This window comes from Cannabis sativa, chromosome 1, assembly GCF_029168945.1.
Source record: "Cannabis sativa cultivar Pink pepper isolate KNU-18-1 chromosome 1, ASM2916894v1, whole genome shotgun sequence".
NCBI lineage: Eukaryota > Viridiplantae > Streptophyta > Magnoliopsida > Rosales > Cannabaceae > Cannabis > Cannabis sativa.
In genome coordinates, this window is record NC_083601.1 from 32,856,094 (window position 1) to 32,883,311 (window position 27,218).

The 27,218-nt window shown below is 33.6% G+C and overlaps 3 protein-coding genes across 5 annotated transcripts; 2 read left to right on the plus strand and 1 right to left on the minus strand.

Annotated features, from left to right (window-relative positions):
* Positions 1-7,910: 7,910 nt before the first annotated feature.
* Positions 7,911-11,969, plus strand: LOC133034075 (uncharacterized). The gene has a single exon (XM_061109093.1). The coding sequence runs from the start codon at positions 7,911-7,913 to the stop codon at positions 11,967-11,969; it is 4,059 nt and encodes a 1,352-aa protein (XP_060965076.1).
* Positions 11,970-14,440: 2,471 nt separating this feature from the next.
* LOC115706160 (serrate RNA effector molecule) lies at positions 14,441-21,120 on the plus strand. Its single transcript, XM_030633701.2, has 12 exons — positions 14,441-14,855; positions 16,612-16,733; positions 17,244-17,301; positions 18,023-18,097; positions 18,177-18,251; positions 18,397-18,444; positions 18,537-18,605; positions 18,689-19,483; positions 19,572-19,620; positions 20,072-20,328; positions 20,422-20,595; positions 20,692-21,120. The coding sequence occupies exons 1-12, from the start codon at positions 14,539-14,541 to the stop codon at positions 20,750-20,752; spliced, it is 2,100 nt and encodes a 699-aa protein (XP_030489561.2). The 5' UTR covers positions 14,441-14,538; the 3' UTR covers positions 20,753-21,120.
* An 827-nt stretch (positions 21,121-21,947) lies between these two features.
* Positions 21,948-27,124, minus strand: LOC115706161 (protein FAR1-RELATED SEQUENCE 3). Of its 3 annotated transcripts, XM_030633705.2 has the most exons (7): positions 26,960-27,105; positions 26,757-26,780; positions 24,067-26,373; positions 23,835-23,924; positions 23,294-23,443; positions 22,524-22,639; positions 21,948-22,371 (listed from the first exon to the last, which is right to left on the minus strand). In XM_030633705.2, the coding sequence occupies exons 3-6, from the start codon at positions 26,275-26,277 to the stop codon at positions 22,529-22,531; spliced, it is 2,562 nt and encodes an 853-aa protein (XP_030489565.2). In that variant the 5' UTR covers positions 26,278-26,373; positions 26,757-26,780; positions 26,960-27,105; the 3' UTR covers positions 21,948-22,371; positions 22,524-22,528. The 3 variants fall into 3 exon arrangements, with proteins under 3 accessions (XP_030489565.2, XP_030489564.2, XP_030489563.2); XM_030633704.2 differs by lacking the exon at positions 26,757-26,780 and having other exon boundaries at positions 22,507-22,639; positions 26,960-27,124; XM_030633703.2 differs by lacking the exon at positions 26,757-26,780 and having other exon boundaries at positions 26,960-27,116.
* Between the last annotated feature and the right edge of the window lie 94 nt (positions 27,125-27,218).

The following is a 27,218-nucleotide window of genomic DNA, read 5'->3' on the forward strand; positions in this document are numbered from 1 at the left end:
GGGAAACCAGGTGGAAAACCAGCTTTGAATCGATTTTGATACACAACATTGGCTTCAGATTGTTGGTCAGTATCAGAAACAGCCACATTGACATGTAATTCCGATTCTTGATCTGTCTTTTCTATTCTTGATTCCGAAGCAAGAAGCAATGCTTCAATCTCTCCAACAGTATACCCTTCGATTCTTGTATTGGTAGATATGACAAAGGTGTCATAGGCACTCGGAAGACCTTTGAAGATGGCTGCGATGTGATCACGGTCACTTAAAACTTCACCAACTGAGGCGAGTAAGTCGACATGTTGCTTAACTTTGAGTAAGTAATCGTTCAACGGTTGAGTGCCTTTCTTGAGATTTTGCAACTTAGTTCGGAATTCAAGAATTTTGGAAGAAACTTGAAGTGTGAAATGTTTCTCAAGAGTGGACCAGATCTGGCGAGCTGTATGACAACCAACCATTCTTGTTAATAGGCTTTCGGACATTGAAGAGAGAATCCATGAAACCAGCAGCTGGTCCTGGACATCCCAATCAAGAAACTCCGGATTATAGGTCTTTGATGCCCGATCTTCATCCGACAGAAATTGTGGAGGAGGAGCTACATCTTGAATGAATTTAAGCAGCCGATTGCCACGGATGGCCGCAAGAACCTGCTGTTTCCAGAGCAAGAAGTTGTGATCGTTGAGTTTAACAGAGAGATTATGAGAAAAATATACAGGAGAGAACTCATCTGTCGCACGGGTGCGATTTCCTCGAGAAGCAGGGTAGGAGTTGGCTGTATTTCCCAGATTCGGTGGATTGGAGTGATTCGAAGCTCCAACAGTCTCCATGTTTGCATTGAGGGGGGGGGGAATTCGAGCTCTGATACCATATTAGGATTGTTAGTTCTTCTACTCATAGCTTAACACCAGAGAGAGAAAACAATGGAGAAAGATAGAGAAAGAAGAAGAAACAGAGAAGAGAGAAAATGAGACCGAAAGGCAGAGAAAGAGATTGAAAGTGTTTGTTGTATTCATCAACTGTTCTGAGTACAAGAGCTGCTATATTTATACACATCAGAGTAGTAGAAAAGAAAGAAAAGAGAAGGAGCTGATAACAACTTATAACAACTTTCTAACTACCCTGAAACAGACAGTAACAACCTAATAACAACCCAGAACAGTGTCCCTAATAAGGTGCATGGAGTTCTCCTTGAAAATTAAGAAAATTGTCAAGGTTGATAAGGTTAGAAAGAAGGGGATATTGCTAAACTCGTTCCTAAGATTCAGGTCTCGCATCAATATTCGACTTCCTTTGATCACTGGTGTGTCGCTTGAAGGTAATGGCAAGAAAAAATATTGTGGCCTATTTCAAATACAAACTACTCTCTATGTTCTGTTTCAAGTGTTCCTCTCTTCGGCCAATGGCTTTGGGATGGGTCTCGACTTAAAAATGGTTTTGCTCTGTTAGAGAAGAATGATTTTGGCTCAGGAACAGACTGATAGAGTGGTGGCCTGGTGGGGGTGAACATCTTAGATCATCTCCGGCTACCAATACACAGGGGAAGACCAATGATACTTCTGGTGGTAAGGTTACTTCTGCTAAGGATATTATTAGTGGGGTATGGAGGGTGTGACACGACAAAGGTATATATGATACTACGTTCTCAGTGCCATATAATGATTATGTGGAGTTGCCTTTTTCAGCCCAGGTTTATGTCGCACAAATTTTCCGAGAAAATCTTGTACTAGTTCGTTTTGGAGTGACCTGGGAGCATGAGGATGAACCTGTGAGACATACTAAAACCTCCTACTAGCTAAAAAAGGATAAGATGGTAGGATCTAATGGTATTGCTAAGAGATCAATTTTTTCAAATTATTATCTGATGTTATTTTGTTATTGATATATTTAAATTAATTTTTAAATAAAAAATAAAATTTTAATGAATGGACTAATTAGGGATTGCCATGGATACTTAACGACCATGTACTTACTAAAATATTTATATGCAATCATGTGTTAAACTTAGGTATTTATGCGAAAAATTACTTTTATTATTTTTTTGGGAACATTTGTGGCGAAACTCGCTCAGTATTTATAATTGTTACACATATAACCCTAATAAAAAATTGTCGGCAAAAATACCTTAACTTATGATTCTGTTACAATCGTACCCTTTTTTGGCCATCAAGTGTCAACTTAGAAATACGTGACGACATATTATTAGACTACGTATTAAATAAGCTAAATAAATATATCGTCACATGTTTCTAAATTGACACTTAACATATTTAATTGACACTTCACAGCTAAAAAAATAGGGCTTTTTTCAGTTTTAACCAAAAAAAGTAACAATATTACAAAAGTACTTCCAGCTGGCCAAATAAACAAATATACAGCCCAAATAAAAAAAAATTACACAAATACCACTTACACACTCTTTCAACCCAGGATTCATGCATCCTGGGCAACTATCGCGCAACCACGCAGCAACCCAACGCAACCGAAACGAAAATTCAACTAGAAAGAGAACCACCATTAATTCTGGCGACTTCACTTGAGAAGACGATCAGAATCAATCAAAACAGTGGTTGTTTCAAATTCATAAAAAAAAAAAGTGTAGAAAAACGACTTCAAAACTAAAATTCAACCAAAAATTCAATTTAATTTGCATAAACCTAATGTACTGACTTTAATTTTCAGATCCATGAAATATAGATCTCAAAAAGTTGAACTGGAGTTCCCAAACAATCCAACTCAAGTATAATCTAAAAAAATTACATCAATATTATAATAAAATGTTTATCATAATGTATTTTTGTTGTTTTCTAAATTTCTAATGGTGAATTTGTTCATATTAAATTATAAAGAGACATGCAGATAGAGTTATGTACATGAAAATATTATTTTGTCTGATTGAAACCTGTCTGATGCAAACTTCGGTTAAACTTTTGTCTGATGCAACTTTCAACCAACCACCCTACAACTATCATTTGATTGAAACCTTCGTCTGATGCAACTACTGTGCAACTACGCAACAACTATCATCTGATTGTGTAAGTGATAGTGTAAGTGGTATTTTGATAATTAAAATTACATAAAAAGTATAAATGTTGTAATTTATATTTTCTATGTAATAATTTTAAAAGGATACGTATGAAATAAAATTATAAGATATTATACTTTTATTATCACTTTTTTATTAGAGTTATATGTATATCTATATATCTATATAATGCTGTTGTTAAGCATGATGACATGGCAGCTTCTACAAACATTCTTATATTTTTCTTGCTCTCTCATTTTTTCTAATTTTTTTAATTTTTCTTAATATTATTTCTATTTACTACTAATTACATTAATGCCAAGTAATTAAAAAAAGTAATTATATATGTGTCTTTTCATTTGTTAAGTGTATCATTTTAATTTTTAAATAAATATTCAGTTACAAAAGAAGCAATATGTGTCTTTTCATTTTATGAGTATATCATTTTAATTTTTTAAATAAAATATTCAGTTACAAAAGAAACAATTAAAAAAATAATTAAATAAAAGTAATAATATATGTGTCTTTTCATATTTTTAAGTGTATCATTTTAATTTTTTAAATAAATATTCAGTTAAAAAAAAATATGTAACTCTAATTAATCAAGTAGACTTTTGTTAAACATTCTTATATTTTTCTTGCTCTCTCATTTTTTCTAATTTTTTTAATTTTTCTTAATATTATTTCTATTTACTACTAATTACATTAATGCCAAGTAATTAAAAAAAGTAATTATATATGTGTCTTTTCATTTGTTAAGTGTATCATTTTAATTTTTAAATAAATATTCAGTTACAAAAGAAGCAATATGTGTCTTTTCATTTTATGAGTGTATCATTTTAATTTTTTAAATAAATATTCAGTTACAAAAGAAATAATTAAAAAAATAATTAAATAAAAGTAATAATATATGTGTCTTTTCATATTTTTAAGTGTATCATTTTAATTTTTTAAATAAATATTCAGTTAAAAAAAAATATGTAACTCTAATTAATCAAGTAGACTTTTGTTAAATTTTTTTTTTCTATTTAATATTAACTATTAATACCCAGCAATTAAAAGAAAATAGTAACATTCATCTTTTGTCAAAAAAAAAACAAAAAAGAAATAGTAACATATAAGTCTTTTCGTATACACATTAAAACCTATATATTTTGAGGTGTATTTACATGGGAGTAATTATTTATAGAAAAAGGAGAAGAAAAACGGATCATAACATCAACAAATAAAGACTACATAAATATAAAAACTGATAATCATTACTTAAATAATAATGACCAACTTTATTTATTTTAGACATTTCCATGTAATCACTTACTACATAAACGTTAGTTTTTATCTTATATATTAATGTAGTTTATGCTATAATAATATCAAATGGAAAAAATAATTAGGTAATGACATGGTAGGTGCTACAAACTATCTTCTCCTATTCTTGCCTTGCTTTCCTAATTTTTTTCTATTTTTATAATTTTTTTATTTATTTTTTATTATAATATAATTTATAGTAATAGTAATATTTGTCTATTATTTAAAACAAACCCTAACCATTCTCATTCTCTTATATTTTTTGTCTGTTGGTGTCTCTTCCATGTGGCAAGACAAACTATATATTAAAGAAAGGCACCAGTCGGATCGAGACCATCCAACCAATCAAACCAATCTCCCCATCTGTACATTGGCCGATGAAGCTCGACGAAGTTCTGGCATGGGCAAAGGTTCTGATAACAATCACCCTTTCTGCCTCCATGTTTCTTCTCCCATTTAAGTACGTACGCTTAACTTATTTCTTTGTTTATCTCTTCTTATTTATTGTTTTTGTCTTTCTTTCTATTATGTTGGATTGTGTCTCAATTTCAAAAAATTGAGAACAACTCAGTCTATAATTAGTTATTATCATTTATGTGATGATTAATCTCAAATTAATTAGTTTCTATTTCTTTTTTCATGTTTTTTTTTCTCTTATTATCTAACATTATGTTATGGAACTGATGGATGAGAAAATTAAGTTTCACAGTTTTTGCAACTGATTGTGCTATGGACTTTGGATGGTCAGATTTAGGGAGTTTGTTGTACAGAAAGCTTATATTTCAACAAACTAATTCTCGATGACCCAGATTGATTACACTGACATAAAGGTGGGTTTTGTTTAGACTCTGTGAGTCTGTAATGATACTTCCAAGCCACTTTTAGATTGCACTTAATAGGAAGCTTGTGTTCTATATAGATAGTCGGCATCAATAAGCCTCATATAATCCAATAGTCTTCATAATAAAATGTATTGTGATAAATTTATAAGTATATATATATATATGATCATATATTTTATTTATAAGTCCTCTAATTAAAACATCAACTTATTAATAAGAATGTTTTTAATTATTTTTTTATCATTTATTCCTTCAAGAAAAAGAAAAATAAGAGTATATTAATGTTGAAATAGTAAGAAAATAGTTATCATTCATTCGTTCTATTTATATGATTTGTTTAATTGTTTTTAGCTAATACATATATTCACATTTTTTTAACCAATATTTACATTGATTGTGTAACTGTAAATTTGCACTCAATTTATTTTATTAAATTTGTATATTTTTATATTTTTTTAATCTTATATTACTCACGAAAAATAACTTCATTTAATTTTATTTTTTTTGAAAAAATTTAAATTATATTTTACATAGCATATCTCAATTTCATTAATATTGTTAGAGCATAAACTAAACTAATATAAAACTTGAATAATAACGTTTAAAGATTACTTTAAACTAAAATATTATTGTGTAGTGAACTGTTTACATGGAGATTTTTTTAAATATAATAAAATAAAATCAATTTCTTTTAATCACAAATTTAAATAGAGTACGTAATACATTACTTTTTTAAAATCTTTCTTGATTAATTGATTACAAATTTATTCATCTTAAAAGACATACTCGAAAATCACACCAAAGACCCTTTATCTTATAAAAATAACGTTTATATTCAACTTTTAATAAATTATTAAGTTTGGAAGAAAATTGAGAGTCGACAATATTAATTAAGTTATCAATAATAATTCAATAGTATGGTAAAAAATATGATATTTGACATATTCTACAAAATATGTTAAATTTAAGACAAAATTTAACATGATGTATATTTGTAGCAATTTTTTTATTTATTTATTATCATGTCATTTTAGTTATTATAATATTATTTTAACTATATACATTAATATTTTAAATATAAAATTTACTATCTACATATTATTAAAAAAATATATTAAACTTTAGTAAAGTTACAATTTAATACAATTTTTGGTTTTAAAAAAATTAATACAATTTTATTATTTAGTTATCATTAAATAATAGATATAATTTATTTTATATTAAATAATTTAATATTTATAAAATATCCGTTGCGAAGCGCGGATTGTTTCTTAATATATTTATATAATTCTGTTGTTTCAGCAAATGATGTGGCGCTCTACCTTTTGAGAAAACTAATTATCTTATTTTCTCATTGTTTCAAATTTTATTCAATTTGTTCAATTAAAAGGTGGAAGTTTCAAGTCGTTTTTGAAAGTCATGTCTCTTGACATGTTTGTTGTCTCTCTACATTAGAGTGATTCTCAATTTTTGTGTGTAATTGTATACTGGTGATTGTTTGATTGATCTTCTCTGTAATGGCTTCATCTAGTGGAGTGAACAAGGATATGGAACAAAAATGGAAAAATATATGTCTTGATGATGAGGAAGATAATGAGGTGGTTTATGAAGAGGAGGATGTGGAAGAACTCGAGTTTGACGATCGGTGGTGCCTTGTCGGTCGATTGCTAACGGGGAAAGTGTCGGACTTCATGATATTTCAAAATATTATGGCGGATTTATGGAAACCGGGGAAAGGAATGTATGTCAAGATCATTGAACAGAATCGATTCCTCTTCCAATTTTTTCATGAAATCGATATTCAAAGAGTGTTAACGGGAAGCCCATGGACGTATGATCGAAAGCAGTTAATTATTGAGCGGCTGAAAAAGGGTGATAATCCGAGAACAATTGCACTAAATAAGCTGGATATTTGGGTGCAAATCCATGATCTTCAATCTGGATTCAAAACTGCAAGGGCGGTACAACAAGCAGGGAACTATATGGGCGTTTATCTGGAATCGGATCCGAAAAATTTTCACGGTGTATGGCGTGAATATTTGCGGGTTCGAGTTCATTTGACTGTTGACGTTCCACTCAAGAGGCGCATGAAATTCAGAAAAAAAAGGTGGTGAGTCATTTTATGCAAACTTCAAGTATGAATATCTACCAACCTTTTGTTTTATTTGCGGTATAATGGGCCATTCCGAGCGTTTGTGTCACAAGTTATATGATACTCCATTGGAAGACATTGAAAAACCTTATGGTATAGCCATGCGAGCCCCATCAAGAAAGCAAAGCTTCCTCACAGCTTCTCCATGGTTGCGTACCAGCTTTGCCGATCAACCACCAAGAGCCGACGGTAACAATGGTGGTCCGAGCACCATTACTCCAATGCCATCAACACAAGCTGATTTTGTGGGATCTCACCAGCTGCATCATAACACCCACGGCAATCAAGGCATTCCCATATCTCAATCCCATGATTCTAGGGAGGTTGGTCAAAGACTTGATAAGGTTATTTTTGATCCTATCGTTAATGTGATAGAGAATGATGCTATGTACATTTCTGATGTGGACATGGATTTGGTGGAATTAAAAAGGAAAAGAATGGAAAGTGCTATATATAAAGCTGCTGATGTGGCAAAGTCTAAGGAAGTGGACCATGATGATGAGCCCAATAATGTTCTTGTTCAAGATAATATTGGTCTTTCAAAAAATGGGAGTTCGGTGGGCCCTGGTTTCCAGGCCCACCAATCATTATGAATATCATAAGTTGGAATTGCCGTGGGCTTGGGAACCCGCGGGCCTTACAATTCCTAGTTGACATTTGTGTCAGTAAGAAACCCAAGTTCTTGTTCCTTTGTGAGACTTTGTGTAAAAAAGATATTGTGGAAAGGGTAAAAATCAAATTGGGCTTTGAAAGTTGTTTCTCTGTTGAAGCCCAAGGAAGAAAAGGAGGCCTTGCACTATTTTGGAAGATATCAAGTGAAGCCCATCTTTTAGGATACTCCAACAATCACATTGATATGGAGATTTCTATCACTGGGTATGCTAAATGGAGGCTGACCGGCTTTTATGGTGAACCCCAACGTTCACTCCGCGCAACAACTTGGAATTTGCTCCGTGATATTGTCGCTGAGTCGACTCTCCCATGGTGCGTAATCGGAGATTTCAACAACATTACTTCCAACGGTGACGTTAAAGGAGGCCGCCCCTACCCCGACACCCTCATCAACGGCTTCAATCTTGCTCTTTGTGACTGCCGTCTTGATGAATTGGCTCTTGGTGGTTACCAGTACACTTGGGAGCGTGGAAGAGGAGGTCCTGCACATGTTGAAATCAGGTTAGATAGAGCCTTTGCTACTCATGAATGGTTCTCTATTTTTCTTGAAGCTAAGCTGTCCAATTTTGATTATACTTCCTCTGATCATACACCCCTGCTGCTTGAACCCGACCCCACTATAAATTTCAGACCAGTCCGTTTGTTTCGTTATGAGAACGCATGGGGCCGTGAGGCTTTGTGTGGGCAGTTGGTTAAAAACTGCTGGGATGAAAATATACATGTTTCCCTTGCTGAAAAAATTCATATGTGTAGTTTAATTTTAACTGAATGGGGATATGAAATTACTGGAAGCTTTAAACAGAGATTAAATAAAAGCAAGAAAAAAATGAGCCATCTCAAGTCGGCTACTGGCCCTTTTTCTACTGATGATTTTTCTGCAGAACAATGTAATTACTTTGAGATTTTAGCTCAACAAGAGATTTATTGGAAGCAGCGATCAAAACAATTTTGGCTACATGCGGGTGACAAAAATAGTAAATACTTTCATGCTACTGCAAGTGCTCGTAAACGTAGTAATGAAATTGTTCAATTGCAAGACAGTGCTGGTAATTGGAAGAACTGGTCTTCGGGGCTTGATCATGTTATTGTTGACTATTTTTCCTCTCTGTATAATGCCGAAGGCATCACTTGTGATACTGTTGTGAGGGGCATCAATTGCTCTGTGTCTAATGTTCATAATGAGGCTCTTTTGCAACCGGTTACTCCTGAGGAAATCAAGCAAGCTCTATTTCAAATGCATCCTGACAAAGCACCAGGCCCTGATGGCATGGGTCCTGGCTTCTTTCAGCAGCATTGGGAAACTGTTGGTCCTGATATTGTGCAACTTGTTACGAATTTCTTTGTTACTGAGGAACTTCCACCAAGTATAAATGACACTCACCTCGTGCTGATTCCTAAAAAGAAGAACTTTACTACTATGGGTGATCTGCGTCCTATTGCCTTGTGTAATGTCTCTTATAAAATTGTGGCCAAAGTTCTTGCAAACAGGATGAGAGGCATGATTGATCTTATTATCTCTCCCACACAGAGTGCCTTTATACCTGGTAGACTTATATCTGACAACATTATGGTTGCTTTTGAAGTCATGCATTATCTGAAGCGGAAAAGAAGAGGTAAAAAAGGCTTCATGGCCTTGAAACTTGACATGAGTAAGGCATATGATCGTGTCGAGTGGGACTATCTGAAAGCTGTTATGGTCAAGATGGGATTTGCTAGTAAATGGATTAATCTTATTATGAAGTGTGTTACCTCTGTCAGATATTCTGTGGTTCATAATGGTCATATCTTGGGGCCAATTATTCCTTCTCGTGGGATTCGTCAAGGTGATCCATTGTCTACTTATCTGTTTATCATTTGCGCTGAAGGTTTTTCAGCTTTAATCAAGAGTTATGAGGCTAACAGAATCATACAAGGCTGTCGCGTGGCTAATGGGGCACCTTCTATTACGCATATGCTCTTCGCTGATGACAGTTATCTTTTCTGCCAAGCCACATCTGATGCCGCTGGTAGTATGAACAGACTTCTTCACACTTTTGAGCTTGCTTCGGGACAGCGTGTTAATGTCACCAAGTCTTCCATCTTTTTTAGTCCTAACACAGTAACTTCGGTTAAGGAGCAAATCACTTCTATTCTTGGAATGGCCGAAGCAACTGCTGGTTCTTTCTATCTGGGGCTTCCAAATATTATTGGGAGGAAAAAAACGGTGATTCTTGGCTTTCTCAAAAACAAAATTGTTAACCGAATCAACAGTTGGGATGGTAAATTTCTTTCTCGTGCTGGGAAAGAAATTTTGCTTAAGACTGTCATCCAATCTCTCCCAACGTATGCCATGAGTGTTTTCCTTATTCCTTTGGGTATTTGCCAAGACATTGAGAAAATTATGGCAAGCTTTTGGTGGAAAACAAAGAGTTCAAATGGACAAGGTATCATCTGGATGTCTTGGGATCGTATGGCCGCACCTAAAGACTCTGGGGGTATGGGTTTTCGACATCTCCATGACTTTAATCTTGCTATGTTAGCCAAGCAAGGCTGGAGACTTCTCTACTCTCCTTCTTCTCTTGCTAGTCAGGTGTACAAAGCTAAATACTACCCTCGTACTGATTTTCTAAATGCTGAATTGGGTAATAATCCTAGTTTTGTCTGGCGTAGCATTTGGAGTGCACAGCATCTGGTTCGGCTAGGAGCTAGAATCACTATTGGTACTGGTCTTTCAACACATATCCTCAAGCAACCTTGGCTTCCTGACTCTGTCAACCCCTATGTCTCTACTACAGGACCGGGTCTCGATGGGTATATGGTAAGCTCTCTCTTTGATGTCTCAACTCGAAGCTGGGATGTCTCTCTTGTCCAGGATATGTTTAACACACGGGATGCAGCTCTCATCCTTGGAATTCCTCTTAGCTCTACAGCTACTGAAGATTGTTGGTCTTGGACTGGGGATAGAACAGGCAGCTACACTGTCAAGTCTGCCTATGCTATGTTGCAACTTCAGAAGACTTCTCGGTCTGGGGAAAACAATTCGGGATTCTGGCACAAACTTTGGCACCTTAAAATACCGCCAAAAGTGACAAATTTCATGTGGAGAGCAGTTTCTGATGCTCTTCCTACATGCCTCCAACTGGTTACTAAGTGTGTAAGTATCTCTCCCACTTGCCCTGTTTGTCAACTACATGCCGAAACACCTTCTCATGTTCTTCTCAACTGCCCGCTTGCTCTAAGCTGCTGGCACAAGGTTGATTTGATTCCTTTAGCTGATTCGCAAGGCACTATTGGTCATTGGCTTTATAGTGTGTTTGCTAATTATGATGATGATGTTATTTGTCGTGTGGTTATGATCTGCTGGGCTCTTTGGAAAGCAAGAAACACCTTAGTTTGGGACAAAAAAGCTTCTTCTGCTACTCAAATTCTCACTTCGGCTTGGGTTACTCTTGATCATTGGCGTAAAGCTCAAGACAAAACATGTTTATTATCATCCTCTCTTTTGCATGATGGTAGTAACATTGAGCAATGGATTCCACCTGCTTCTAATACGATCAAGATCAATGTCGATGGCGCTATATTTGAGAAGGAAAATGCCTATGGGTTTGGAGTGGTTGCACGTGATTCAACCGGCCAAATAATTGATTTTATTGCTAAATATTACCATGGGGATTACAAGGCGGAGGTAGTTGAGGCTTTAGGGGTTAAGGAGGCCCTTAGTTGGATCAAGAATAAAGGGTGGAATACAATGGAGGTGGAAACTGACAGCTTACTCACTGTTCAAGCAATTTTTAGTACACAACAAATGTCTTCGGTATTTGGTTTGGTTACTAAGGATTGTAAAACTTTACTGTCTTCTTCACCAAATACTAGTTTACGTTTTGTTAAACGATCAGCAAATCGAGTGGCACATTTTGTGGCTAGACGCTCTCGATTTTACTCTGATCGTAGCATTCTTGAGAATAATGTTCTAGCTGATCTTCAAGCTATTTTGTAATTAGAATGCTCATTTCAATGAAGTTGATATTTCATTTTCAAAAAAAAAAAAAAAAAAAAAAAAAAAAAAAAAGGTGGAAGTTTCAATATATTAATTATTTTTTAAAAGGTAGAAGTTTCATAAATTATAACCTTTAATTCTTCATTCTCATATAACCGTTCCATTCCATACAACCTAATAATATAATAATAAAAGCCTACTTTATTATTTGGTTAATTGAAGCAATTAATACATAATTTTATAATCTATTTTCAATGAATTTATAAAGACCTTTTGCATTCTTATTATAACAAAAATAATTTCTTAATTTATATTTGGGGTCATTTCAATTATTTTTTTCAATTTTCTCTCTCTTGCAGTATCAAACTCTCTTCATCTACGGATCAACCAAGCTTCGGAGCGTGAGTGTAGTGAAAAATATAAAATAAATAATAATAAAATTAAAAATATAATATATTCATTCATCTAGCTTTGGATATAGGAGGTAAGTGTCATATTTTTATATTATTTTTCTTTAAATTTTTTGTTGTAAATTATGTTTTTCACTCAATAAAAAATTGTAAATCATATATAATTATATACACTATGTAATATGCACACACACACATATATATATATATATATATTAGTTGGATACAATTATAATATATATAACTAATCTCATACCTATACATATAAATATATTTTTTTTATCAAAGATCGAAGAAGGTTTCTATTATTTTGTATCAATTTGATGATATCTATTATCATCTAGATTTGACATTAGAAATAAGCATCATATTTTTTTTGTTCTAATATATATTAATCTGGTACAAATATAATATATATAACTAATTTTATACTTTTATATATATATATATATGTTTTTATCAAAAATTGAAAACAACTTCTACTATTTTGTATCAATTTGATGATATATTATCATCTAAATTAGATATTTGAGGTAAGCATCGTATTTTTTTTTTATTTTATATATTTTTTAAAAAAATATTGCATATTTACTCATAAAAGATTGTATTAAATTGGATGATGTAATATATCATTATATATATTAACACTATTTATAGCTATTTTTGATAATGATACACATAGAATTTACCTTTTAAAAAAAGTATAAAGACATATTTTTAAAATTTTATATTTGTTATTTAACGACACATTTATATTTTTTTTTTTATATATAGAATATTTAACTATATTATTAGTCAATTCTTTAAGGTGGTGATGTATGTCTATAATTTAAAAGATGAAGTTATTACTTAATATTTATCTCTTGAGAAATTCATATATAATATATTAACAGTTTAGAGAATGATTAGGTATATTAATATGATGCAGTAACATATTTTTTGTCTTTAAATTTATTTATTTAGTGATTATACATTAGTATTTTTTTTATAGAAAACCCTGAAAGGTTATAATTTAATTTTTAACATCATATTATTATAACTTTATAATCAATTATATTTTTACTTGTGTAATATTAATTATTTAATTTTTTAACTAATATAAATATCAATCTATATTTATCTATATATTACAAAAATATAAAAAAAAATGAAAAGGTAACTTACATTAATTTTTTTTTTTTATTATTATTATTATTATTAGTGTTGACAGTTATAAAAATATAATTTGATAGATATATATTTTTTCAATGTGTATTTTTTTTATTAATTAATATAAATATTAAATTTTAAGAGTTAAATTATAATTAATTGTGTTTATTTATTATTAATGTCCTTTCATTTTATAACACTCACCATGATTATTATTATAGGTTTTTTTTTTCTAAAAAATTAATAGTCTATTTTAGAATAAAAAAACACATTAATTTTTAATAGTAAAAAAAGCATAAACAAAATATTTGAATAGTTTATATTAATTTTGTAACATTCTAAACTTGGCATCTTAATAATAATAATAATAATAATAATAATAATAATAAAGATATGCTTATTTGCTAATTTTTTCTTATTAAATTTTGTGTTTTCTGTTTTTTAATGCTCCTTATTAGTGCAAGTTATAAAGATAATAAATTGACTCTCTAATTTTTTTTTTTATTTTAGATTATTTATTTTGTGGTTGATTTAGTTTGAAGTAATTTCTTTTAAAAATAATTTATCTTTCACATATTTTAACAAATAATTATACGTGTAATTTATATAACAATTTACGATAATAATAATTATAATTCAACTAAATAATGTGATTTAATATTTTAACAAATTAAGATTATAATTTTTAGTATTTTTTTATAGTACATTAACATATTAAATAACTAATAATTTTTTTAATATATTAAATATTAATTTTATATTTACAACATAAATAAAAAGTTTTTAGGCGCGGTATTGTTACCTAGTGTATAATAATTATAAATGTTAGAAGAGTTTCACTTCAAATATTTTATTTATTTTTTTTAACAAAATTTAGAAACCAATAAAATCAATAAAAAATTTATTTCAAACATATGAAGAAGGGGAGGAATTAAAAAACATTTGTCCTTCTCTCCTTCATTTTGGGCCTCTCTCACCCATTCCATGCTCCCTACTCTCCACTCGTCGCCATGCCTCTAGATTCCCTCGATAAATCTCCTTCCGCCGCCGCCGCGGACGATGACCTGCCTCCACCAACGCAACCTCCTCCGTCCCGTCGGAGGGATAGGAGAGATGATAGGGATTTTGATCGTCCTCCTTACCGCCGCGATTATGGCGACCGGAGCTCGCCTCCGCCTCCGCCGTTGAGGGACCGGGACAGGGATAGGGACTATAAGCGGCGCCGGAGCCCTAGCTCTCCTCCGTACCGTGAGCGGCGATATTCTCCCCAGTCTTTTAAGCGGTCCAGGCGCGTTAGTCCTCGCGGGGGTTATGGACCTGATGATAGGTTAGAGACATTCATTCATTCTCGCTCTACTGATTTCATTATTTTTGTTTGGTTCATTGATTTTGAAATTGATTTATTTTGTTAAGAAACTGTAATTTTGAGAAATAATATTATTCATGTGAATTAAGATTTTAAGAGTACGAAAGATATGTCAGAGGTTTGTTATCGTCTTAGAATTACAAGTATTGCCAATTCGTAAGTAAAAGATAAAATATTAAGTATCAAACACCCATCGAGCCACCACCTCCAATACTTGACTCTGTTCCATAAGCACTCTGCTAAACTATCCTCCAAATCATTAAAAACTCGATGGTTATTTTCCATTTACGGAAACCACCATAGCCAAAACCAAGGCGAACCAAACTCCTTACGGAACCTGGACCAAACCTATATTGCTTTAGTGCAATTCAGGAGGCGACTGACTCAAAGACTCATGGGTCAAAAAAAGATTCGAATTGGATTGAGAGAAGTTTATGAATAGAGTGAAAATGAAAAAGAAATATTGTAAATACTCTCCAAAATCAACAGCTAGCTGAAAATCTTAACAATTGGTTGAATTAGAATTCAACAATCTTGAAAACGCAAACTACACTTAGACACAGTTAATTCTCTATGTAAAGATCGTTAAGCTCAGAAGTTTCCAGATTTGAAGACTCCTATCGTTTTGTGCCTTCCAAAAGTCTCAACATCATAATTCATTTTGAGACCTGCTCCATTCACCCAAATTTCTAATGAAACTTGAATTTCATGAGTAGGAGCCGCCACTGCTTACAAAGCTCTTTGTTGATGTCAAAGAATGAATACTCATACTGTGAGAATTAGACAAATTTTGCGACACTGGAAAACTTAATGCTAAGGATACTTTTTGTAATCACAAATGCTCCAAAAATCTGTTCTTATTCCCTTCCTTGCCTTTAGCTTTTAAAAGTTTGAAGAATCCTCATAATGCCCTGCAATGAACTTTCAAGGATATTTTTATGTTACTTGTCCAGCCTCTAAATCCTACCCATTAGACTTCATGCCACGTTTACTTTTAATGATTTTAGACCAGAGTGCTTGTTCTCTTATTCCAAAGGGAATCTTGAACCTATGTGCAAAGTTGATAGATGGTTTAGTAGGATCTCTAAATGAGTAATCATATGTGCATTTTCAATGATTTTGGACAAGTGGCCTTAGCTCTTATCGAATTGGACTCTCTTTCAGTTATATTGTGGATGATGCTATTTTAAGTGCTTTCCATTTGTTTAAAATCTATGAAACTTAAGACATGTTTGATAGTTCTATTTTACAACAGCTGGATGTACTGGATAGTTTTGATAACACTTACAGCTAGAAGGCAAAGTTTGGGCTCACAAGCTCTTCTCTCTTCTTTTCCTTTGCATCTCATGCTTTAGACTTCTTGGTTTAAGTACTTGCTTTTGCTTGAGTGGTGACAATTGCCAAATCTTTCTATAAGAGGCAATATCTGAAATTGAGGTTTTCCTATTTTGTTCGTATCATTACATTTTTAAATGTTGGAATTAGATTTCTTTTGTTCCCACCCTTATCATGTACTTTGATGCAATGCTCTTCTTGTATAATTTGAATGTTGAGAATCTTGATTGATCTTGTTACGTTCATGCTACAAATTTTTGGGATGATGTTTTATTTGTTAATATGAAAAGTATCTTATGGATGAGTTTTTTGACTGAATATGGACTTTCAAATCTACACTGTTTTGTGAGTTATTTTTTTGTTTTCTTTTTACGGGGTTCAGGTTTGGATATGATAACAACGGTGGATATGAGCGTGGGGTGGGAGGAAGATCAGGTTATGCTGATGAGAAGTCTCATGGTCGATTTAATCGTTCAATGGGTGGCTATCATCATGGGCCGACTGGTATGTTATACTGGTGTGTTTATCCACGAGATTTTCTGACTTTTAATTAGGGCTTAGTGGTGACTGTGATGTAGTTTTGCTTATCAAGGCAGGAATAAGCTTTGTGAAATCACATTTGCTTCTATTTTATAATAAGTAGTTAGCCAACAGACATGATATTTTGGTATATAGTGTTCACTAAGTTCAGTATTGTTTGTCTTTATTCAACATTGTGAGATGCAAAAGCTCTGATTCTATATACCTACTTGTAACTTGTTGTCACTTGTCACCTCTCTCATATACATACATAGACAGACATACATGCACTAGTTTGTGTACATGCACCTGTGCTTTGTCTTGATCTTTCAAATTTATGCTATCATGAACATAGCAACTGGAATGCGTTGACATTACATTTTCTGGTATACTTTCTATTTGGCGTCAAATGTTTCTTTCTTATTACTGCTTTTACTTCTATGCTATGAAATTGATCAATATGCGCGTATAATCCTTGGGATTATATGTTGACAGATGCTGGATTTAATCGAGGGGGTTATGCTGATTCATCAAACAGAGGGAATACACAAAGGTTAGCTTAGCTAGTCTTGTATTTTTGTTCAAAGTTCAAGTACACTATGGTTACCTTGATTTAAGAAGGATTCTTGAAATTGAAAGCGTTCAATTCTTTTGGAATATACTTAGTTATATTTATTCTTAATTGAAATATCATAGACTAAGTTAATTGTTACTCTGCCATGTATGGAATTAATGCCTGAATTCTAATGTGACCCTAATGTTTATATCTTGGTGGGGAAATTGCACGTTTGTCTAGGCATGCAATTGCTTGATGAATTTGAAAAAAAAAAATTGCTCATCTTTTGTTGTTATGCCACTAGCATGTATTCTTATGTTTTTTTTCTTCTTTTTTGAAAGAAAGTGTATTGTATGCTTAATATTTGAAATGGAGTCAATATTTTCAGGAGGCTGCTCGATGTCCTGGAACTTTGTCGACATTATTATTATTGTTATTGTTGTTATTATTATTACCATCTCTGCGTGCTGTGTGTTCACTGGGCATTTTTTTTTTTTTGCTAAGATGTTCACTGTCCTATATAAATGTCATTACATTACTTGTTCATAGATTGAAAATAGAAATGTTCTATTTTGTCATTACATTGGGGTGAGGAACGGGAGATATATAAAGGTCGTGGTCATTTGGTTATAGCCATTGACTAAAGCTCAGCAATGATGTTCAATTTTCTTATTATTTCTGGGCTACCTTACTTAAATCATACAACACAAATTTTCAGAGAGGGGTTGATGTCGTATAAACAGTTCATTCAGGAACTTGAAGATGATGTATTACCATCTGAAGCTGAGCGCAGGTATGTCCCTTTACTTGAAATCTTGATAGAATGGATGTTTATTTTCACTGTGAAATGATGTATTCAAATAATCATACAGATATCAGGAATATAGATCGGAGTACATTTCCACTCAGAAGCGGACTTTCTTTACTGCTCATAAGGGCGAGGAGTGGTGCGTAATCTATATTTTCATTGGTTCACATTGTTTCTTTTTGCATTGAGATGGTGTACACGTGTTCTTTTTAGTTGCCCTTTCATTTTCCTTTTGTTAATTGTTCTTTTACTTATCTTCTAAACTGACTTGTGTGTTGATAAAGGTTGAAAAACAAGTATCATCCTACTAATTTAGTTGGAGTCATCGAAAGGTTAGTCTCAAACAAAAAAGTGAAATAATTAGTAAAAATCTAGCTATCATTACTCTTTAAGTTGCTCCTTTTGTTACTTGTGTATAAAACAGGAGAAATGAACATGCACGGCAGGTGGCAAAGGATCTTTTGCTTGATTTGCAGAGTGGAACATTGGACTTGTATGCTCTCTCGCAAATTCTCTCTGTCTCCCCCTATTTTGTTTAGCATAGACTGTAATGTAATGATCACATTTGTTATATAGGAATCCTGGCGTAACGGCCTCATCATCAAGCAAATTAGGACAAGCAAGCGAACCAAATTCTGACGATGAAGCAGCAGACGCTGGTGGGAAACGAAAGCAACATGGTAGGGGTAGAGCTGATGACATTGATTTTTCAGCTGCTCCCAAGGCCCACGCAATCAGTTCTGAACCTAGACGAATAGATGCAGATATTAATCAAGCCCTTGCTCTCCTACGTAAGCTTGATGATGAAAAAGGCATCAAAGACCATATTTTAAAAAATGTTGACTATGATAGTGAGAAACCTCACGGTGGTTCAGGTCAAATAGTTATTATACGTGGTTTAACATCCGTTAAAGGACTAGAAGGAACTGAGCTACTCGACACACTAATTACATATCTCTGGCGTGTTCATGGGTTAGATTATTATGGCATGGTTGAAAGTAATGAACCAAAAGGTTTTAGGCATGTGAGACCTGATGGCAAGAATCATGGAGAAACAAATGAATCCGGGGCTGAGTGGGAAAAGAAACTTGACTCATTTTGGGAAGAAAGGTTACAAGGTCAGGATTTCTTGGAAGTGATGTCTGCCAAGGAGAAGATAGAAGCGGCTGCAAATGAAGTTTTAGATCCATATGTAAGAAAAATAAGGGATGAAAAGTATGGATGGAAGTATGGCTGTGGAGCTAAGAGCTGTACAAAACTTTTCCATGCTGCTGAGTTTGTTCATAAACATCTGAAGCTGAAACATCCAGAGGTCGTGATGGAGCTTACTTCCAAAATGCGTGATGATCTATATTTTCAGAACTACATGAAGTAAGTATTATTTTTTGCTTCTTTGATCATTACTTTTGTTTTTGTGGAATTCATTTGTGATTTAGTTGCTACCTTCATATATTTGCAGTGATCCGGATGCTCCTGGTGGAAAACCTGTCATGCAGCAAACTTTTCAGGTAATTTGTATTCTTTTATGCTATCTGTTCTAAGCTGGGAATAAATAAAGGATAATAAATTTATACTCTGAAATTCATTTTTGAAGCTGATAATAACATAATCTCTGCAGCTCTTTATTTCTCGTCATAAGTTGAAAATGATTTCTGTCTCCAGTGTCTTACTTTATCCCACAGAGTTTCATGAGAATCCTCAACATCTTCAAAAAGCCTTCTTCTTTGCCCTGACCAAATCATCTTACAAACAAATGGATATCTATCTCTTGTGCTTCAATACACACACATACATATATATATCTTTATTTTCTTTTTTTGAACAATGGCGATTTCATTACTGCTTGGGTTGTGCTACAAGTATTTACTAAAGCATTTTGGGTTGTGCTACAAGTTATTTCCTTAAACCTAATTACTTACTGAGTACTGACCCTCGTTTGTGTACTTTTTACCATTACAGAAGGACAGACCTCAGAAGCGTAGGCTTGGTATCGAAAGCCGATTAAAAGATGATCGTCACCTGAGAACGGTTGATGGTGTTAATGATGGAGAGCGGTTTAATAATTCTGAGAGTTCTCCAAGCAGACAGTCGAAAGCTGGTGGTGTAGAAATGGGGAATCAAGACGAATCTATGTATGATGCATATGCTGGACAAGGGATGGGTGCTCCTTTTGCCTCAGATATGCCTTCTGTATTGATGCCTGTACCTGGTGCTGGGTTGGTTACCATCCATCAATTTTATTTTTTTCAAATCTTGTTCATGTTACATAGTGAATGGCAATGTCTAATTTTTCTTTTTAATTATTATAGGCCTTTGGGACCCTTTGTTCCTGCCCCACCTGAAGTTGCAATGCAGATGCTAAGGGACCAGCCTTCTGTGTATGATGCCAGTGGTAGACAAATGAGATCTGGTGCTCAAATTGGAGGACCAACACCGATTCTTACTGTTCCTCCTTTCAGGCAGGATCCTCGACAAATGCGAAGGTACGCTTTTTGTTAAATAGGAAAAAAAAAGGTCCAATTGTATTGTTACTGATCTCAACAAGTATTATTATGCAATATAATCATTTTCTGGTGCAGTTATCAAGATCTTGATGCCCCTGATGATGAGGTCACTGTAATCGACTACCGAAGCTTGTAAGATTGTGATTAATCAATTGCAAATTCTATTTAGTAGGCTTCTTCCCCCAAAGGAAGTTTGATCTGCATAAAATGAACCGTAGACCCTTAATCTGATTTCGGTATTCGGTTTCGCATTCTTTTTCTTTTTTTCCTATCAAGGGGACATAAGTGGATGGCACATGTACCATATTGTAGGATGGTAGTTGTCTTAACGATTCCTTATAGGGGTCTCTGATGTCATGATCTTCTGATTCTAGGATTGTCTTAACCGAAGTCTCATGATTTTTAATTGTAATTGTAAACTTTCTAAATTGTAAGTATAAACTATCGCTGAAATTATGCTGGTTATTCTTTCATTGAAAATGTCTAGAATGTGATTGTATGCTACTCAAGTCTTTTTACTTTTCAATTTTATTCATTTGGAATTAAACATTTTACATGGGGCATTTTCACAATATTTTCCATCTATTTTTGCAACGCAATAGTTGAGAGTATAATTCGAGAGAAAAATAAGCCACTTTGAATTGAGTAATAATATTCGCACACCTTTACACCAAAATACTATACACTTTAACTATTTTTAAATAGTCCAAATTTTACAATTGTACTACAAGGTACAAAGGATAAAATTAAATTTATTTTAATAAAAAAGTGTAAAAGAATCAACAAAAATATATTCTGTAATAAATTTAACACGAGTTTTATTATATGTCAAATTTATTATATTATACACTACCAATTTAGAGTTAAATTTTATAAACAATTTAATTAGTTGAAAATATTTGTCACCCAAGAAGTTCAGTGTAAAAAATATGTGCACATATCATCCCTCTTTTAGATTTCCTCGAGTAACATCCTAACAACTAATACTTATAAATGAATTTTTTATTCATTTCATAAAAACATTTGTTGTTTATTGCAGAAGTGGGTATAAAAGGTTAAAGTTGTTGATTGATGAAAGCCTATAACGGGTTTTTCACCCAAAAAAAAAAATGTGTATTTCCATGTTAATTTTAGTTGGATACCATCACACAATTTCACATGAATATTTCTCACTAGTTTATATATCACAGCCTCACAGTCACAGCTGATTTAACATTGCTGGAGAGCTTGAAACATTAAATAGCAAGTGGAAAGAATTCTGTCACAAAGATATATAATAATATCATTAATAAATAAATAAAAACATTTGCATCACCAAACAAGAGTACAAAGACCTCTAATCTCGGAAGCTTTAGATACAAATTATCAGCCAAAGAGCTCATAAAGAAATTTTCACAATTCACAGGTTTTACATTTACAAATAAGTTTCCAGCACATAGTTACATGGAAACGCTGTATATTAGGTGAGTTAGAGAAATGAAGTGCTAACCCTAATAAGCTTAAACCTAACGAAACGTGATCCAAGGAAATGACAAAAATATCTAATTACGGCTAAATTGGAACTTGTTAAATAAATATTAAAATTACACATATTTGGTTATAAACTGGGACCAACCTTGAATAATTCTACTGCTCGAATCTTTTCAGACAACGAGAATTGGCAGCCATGAGTCAGTAATTTGTGTTATTAGCTTGGCAGGGAGCGAAGCATCGAGGCACAATTATCTCTATAAAGTTTGTTCACAGAATAAAACTCTGCAATGGACATCAATTTATTAATAAATTACAGCATAAAACCATTTAATAGAAAGCCAAAAGAAAAGGTTCAATTAAAGTTGGATTTTCTAGCATCGTGAACGAAAAATATGATGCATAAGGATCAGAAAGTACATGAAATATATGCTCACAGGTTTCATAGCTGCTCACGGATGTAAGCCATTGATCTCAACATGGAACCTAGTGTATCTCTGGATACTTGAAATTTTACCTCTGTTTCCCCTGTTGTTGTCTTTGTGTCTTGGAGCTAAGATAAGATCAAAGCAAAAATATGATTGCTCAGTTCAATTTAATTCAAAATTGAAAATTGGGTACATAATCATATGCTATTAGATAATTTTTGGAATAGATAACAAAATGTTCGTGTATGTTTGAAACATCAATTGAAAATATTCTATAGAGAGGTAAAGAAAAATGTCTTGGTAGCATTATGGCTTTTCGGTGTTAATGAGTTTAAAGGAAATTTATTTTCTGCTTGCTTTGATGAGTAGGATTTGTTGTTGTAATTAAGAAGACACCCTGGCCTCCATTTTGTACTGTACTCTTAATTACAAACCATATAAAGAGTACAGTACAAAATGGAGGCACAGCATGATAACAAAAGGCCTTTTTATACTTTAATTCCAGATTTTCCATGGATGCTTCTGCATACTCAACTTGATTCTAGCTATAAGATCTGTCATATTGCCTATTGAACCCCATCAAAATAGCCCACCACCTGGTAATCTTTTCACTAAATGACAACTCACAAATCAACGTTTTATCAAAGCCAATCTTGTAAACCTTTTTGTATTTTTATCCACAATATCTAATATAATTTTGTTTCTTATCTAAAAAAAACTAAACTTCCGCTATCTCTATTTTCTTATATGTGATAAGATAAATAATATACGAAAGATACCTTCAGATTGATGACAGCAACTCTGTTGGCAGGCGTTGAGAGTTGCTGACTGATATAGGCCATTGATCTCAACATAGGCTCCAGTGTGACTCGTGTTAGCCTAAATTGCACTTCTGTCTCTCCTGAAGGAGTCTTGCCATAATCTTGAAGCTACATCAAAGGTAACAAAATAAACTACAACACCATGATGGAAATAAGAATAATAGATGTAGGACAGGGTGAGAAAGTAACAAAGAACAGAACAGCATATAGAAAGAGAGAAATTTAGCAAGACTATGCCTGTAGATATGCAAACAAAAATCCTAATCAACTAGAAACTAATTCTAAAACTTTGGAGCATAATAAAAATCTAATTAAATCTTTCTAAACTATCACAGTTAATGATAAATATGAATTTTAATTATCTTGTTCTGCATTAGTAACCAATTCCAGCTGTTACATATGATACCCAACATAATTCGAACAGTAGGAGTAAATTCCAAATGGTACAATAGATAAATATTAAAGAAAGAAATGGGTTAACAAAGATGAAGACTCTTACCTTCAAGTTTATCACGGCAACTTTGCTATCTTGAGTTGAATTACTGTTCTCTATAACCCAAGTCATCGACTTAAAACAGGTAAGAACAACCTAAATCAATTAAAACAAAAGTAAAATCAAACACATAAATTATTAAATACTCGTGGAAAATTCATTTTGATGGAGCTTCTACAAATCTTCAAGTCGTGAAGTGAAAATGCAAAATAATCAAACAAATTTTGCGTTGTCTTACAGTGTTATCAGAAGTGCCACCGTCCCGGTGAATTGACACAGGGCCCATGGAGCTGAAATCAGAAATGGGAATACCAGCATCATTAAGATTAAATCGATGTGGCATTGCTTCTTGCCAGGGCCACAATGTTGAAACCATGTCGGCAGCCGGCAAATGCACTTTCCTATTACTGTCTTCCTGACTAATTCCACTTCCCTGAGAAGCAGTTGTAATTTCAGCAACATTTTTCTTCACAGCAGAAACTTTTTTTGAACCTTCTCGTAAAGCACTCATTGCTGCAATGTAAGTCTCTACAGCAACTGCTCCTTCCTGTGCATATTTAATTGCTTCCCGACATAGATTGTTAAAACGCAAGGTAAGAGACTCAATTCCTTGCATATCTTCAGTTGATTCGTCCTGTCCAAGTGCAGCTTTGGCATTTCTTGTCCAACGCTTCAATATATAATGTGATGGCAGGGTAAGAACATTAGTAACAGTGAAGACAGTTAATATATGTCTACACAAAATGCCAGAATACTCAAACATCTGACAACTACAATTTGCTTTCATTTCTGAGATATTTAAACTGACTATATATGCCTTGTCATCATGTTCATATTTTGCAACACGGAATTTACTGACCACTCCATCACCCTCAATCTTATTTGCAGTGTACACAAAAGTTTCAACTAATTCCTCTTGAAACTTAGCAAAAACTTTTTTTGTATAAAGGTTGGCTGCCTGTTGCTCCATTGGTGATGGTGTTTTCAGCACTGGTGTAGTGCAAATTGTATCATAATCTGCTTCTATTTCTTTTTCTAATGAATGCTCGAGAGCAATTTCATACTGCTTAAAGAATAATGGGATAGTGGTCTGTTGATTGACATAACCATCAAAAAAAGAACTAACACCTTGGCTTGAGGAAAGTGCAGCAAAAAAAGTGCCTCGGAAATAAACTGGTGCCCATTGCTTTCTAGCATTGTACACTGCCTGCAGCCATTCATTTCTCTGAAGTTCATACCTTTCCAGGAGAGATGCCCACGAAGATTCAAAATCCTCAATAGTTTCTGAAAAGTTGATGCAGCTGTACAGCTCTCCATAGAAGGAAGGCTGGGCAAGATATATATGAGCCAATCTTTCCTGACCTTCTCTCAAGATGTGCCATTTGCAAATACAGTGACGTGTTTCTGAAAATACCTGAGAAACAGCAACCTGTATAGCCCTATCTTGGTCTGTTGTTATAGAGACAGGGGGTCGGTTATTCATGGCAGAAAGCCATGTCTTAAATAACCAAGTAAACGACGACTCCGACTCATCTAGAAGTAATGCACAACCAAACAATACCATTTGACCATGGTTGTTAACGCCAGTGAAAGGAGCAAACGGGACCTGGTATTGATTTGGCCGGTACATTGTGTCGAATATAACAGAGTCGCCAAAGTAATTATAAGCTGCCCTTGATCGTGCATCAGCCCAAAACACATTAGTCATGCGGTTGTCATCATCTAGCTGTATTGCATAGAAGAAGCCTGGGTTTTCAGCTTGCATTTTTTTAAAGTAATTTAAAAGGTTCTGAGCATCTCTTCCGAGAGTTCTCTTTCGGCTAGAAGGCCTAATATAGTTTATAGGGCCAGCATTTCTTGATGGGCGATTTATTTCCACAGGTGAAACACTCCGAACTACACGATTGGATTCATGAGAAACATTATTACCATCTGCTGAAACAAAAATATCACTAGGAAGATCTAATGTATCAGCCACATTCTTTGTTGCACCAGCAAAATGCCTACGGGGTCGAAGGTAATGGACCTTACCAGGACTAGCCATAGAATGGTTGTGGTCCTCAATAAACTTTGTGACTACCCAACTGTCCTGGTCCTTTCTTTCCAACCTTAGCATCGCATTGCAACTTTCAACATTCTTCCTTTTAAATACCTCTCTGGAACATGCAAACTCCCAAGTTACAATTGGTCCATCCGGCTTACTACGACTGAATTGACCAACATGGATGCTAAAACCTACACGTCTGCCATATGCATCATAAAATGTTTTGGCAGCATCTTCTGAATCAAACTCCATGCCAACATGAGGTTTAGCATTGTCATCATCAACGTGAACACTTTGTTCCCTCCCGGTCAAACACTCATTTGTATTTTGCTTTTCGCCCTTATTCAATTCAGTGCTTTCCCCAGCATGATGCTCCCTACGTTCCCTCTCAGCTTCAGCATCCATGCCAGATTAGTTAACTTTCCACTGTATGGTCTCCCTATTGGTTGACTACAAGGAATTCCGCACAGTTATCCCAGCTGTAACAGAGGCCATCGACCTCTATAAACAAGAATGTCAGGTAAGCAAAATTAAATTCCAAGAATGAAATATCCATACATCGTGATAACTGATTCACCAAAACCACACGAGTATGCACTTAATTGTCATTATAATTCTATTCATGAAAAGGAAAAAAATACTAGCAAACAACTTTATCGTGCTATAATATGCACCATAAGAAAGACTGAATGCCTTAACAGATTTCAAAATATCTCATACCTCCAAACTTCAAAAGGCAAATGTGAATGGCATTACATACCAGCAAACTTAACAGAATAATAATGAGGTGCCCAAATGCTTTAAAACTTCAAATATTACTTATTCCATAAAAACCCAAAGAGTTTAGATAATTAATGTATCAATTTTGGAAAGAATTCAAACACCTCCTCTGTAATGCTCCCATCAAACTAGGAAACGCCATTTGTTGTATAAATTTATCAAAGCATCCATTGCAGTAAGTTTCCAGTTAGGATCCAACAAAGAAAACAACAATAACCGTTCCATTATTGGATTTCAAAGGGAAACAATCGCTGTATTAAAATATGGAGCTTAATATAACAAAATTTTAAAAAGAAAATGTTATCACCTGATTCCACAAACCAAATTCACTGGTCGAAAATGTAAAAGTGTTGGCCAGCTTTTTTCTAATCGTCTTCTCCGGCAAAGCTCTTGAGCTTTATTAGGGTTTTCAGTTCCGTTGGAAGAGCTGCCTTCAATTTCATTTCAGTTTGTTTAAGTTTTTGTTTTTATTTTTATTTAAGGGAAATTCTACCGTGTGGCCACAGAAAATATGGCCCACCGTAACAGAGTTTATTTATGATTGTTCGATTAAAATCCAACGATCC

What these genes read in the sequence shown, in the direction of transcription:
- LOC115706160 (XM_030633701.2), top strand. Translation starts at nt 14,539, where the DNA reads ATGCCTCTAGATTCCCTCGATAAATCTCCTTCCGCCGCCGCCGCGGAC. An exon ending in CTATCATCATGGGCCGACTG is followed by an intron (nt 16,734 to 17,243) that starts GTATGTTATACT and finishes ATATGTTGACAG; the next exon opens with ATGCTGGATTTAATCGAGGG. An exon ending in TATTTTCAGAACTACATGAA is followed by an intron (nt 19,484 to 19,571) that starts GTAAGTATTATT and finishes ATATATTTGCAG; the next exon opens with TGATCCGGATGCTCCTGGTG.
- LOC115706161 (XM_030633704.2), bottom strand. Translation starts at nt 26,277, where the DNA reads ATGGATGCTGAAGCTGAGAGGGAACGTAGGGAGCATCATGCTGGGGAA. An exon ending in GTGGCACTTCTGATAACACT is followed by an intron (nt 23,925 to 24,066) that starts GTAAGACAACGC and finishes TAATTGATTTAG; the next exon opens with GTTGTTCTTACCTGTTTTAA. An exon ending in TTGCTGTCATCAATCTGAAG is followed by an intron (nt 22,640 to 23,293) that starts GTATCTTTCGTA and finishes ATCTTATCTTAG; the next exon opens with CTCCAAGACACAAAGACAAC.
- LOC133034075 (XM_061109093.1), top strand. Translation starts at nt 7,911, where the DNA reads ATGAATATCATAAGTTGGAATTGCCGTGGGCTTGGGAACCCGCGGGCC.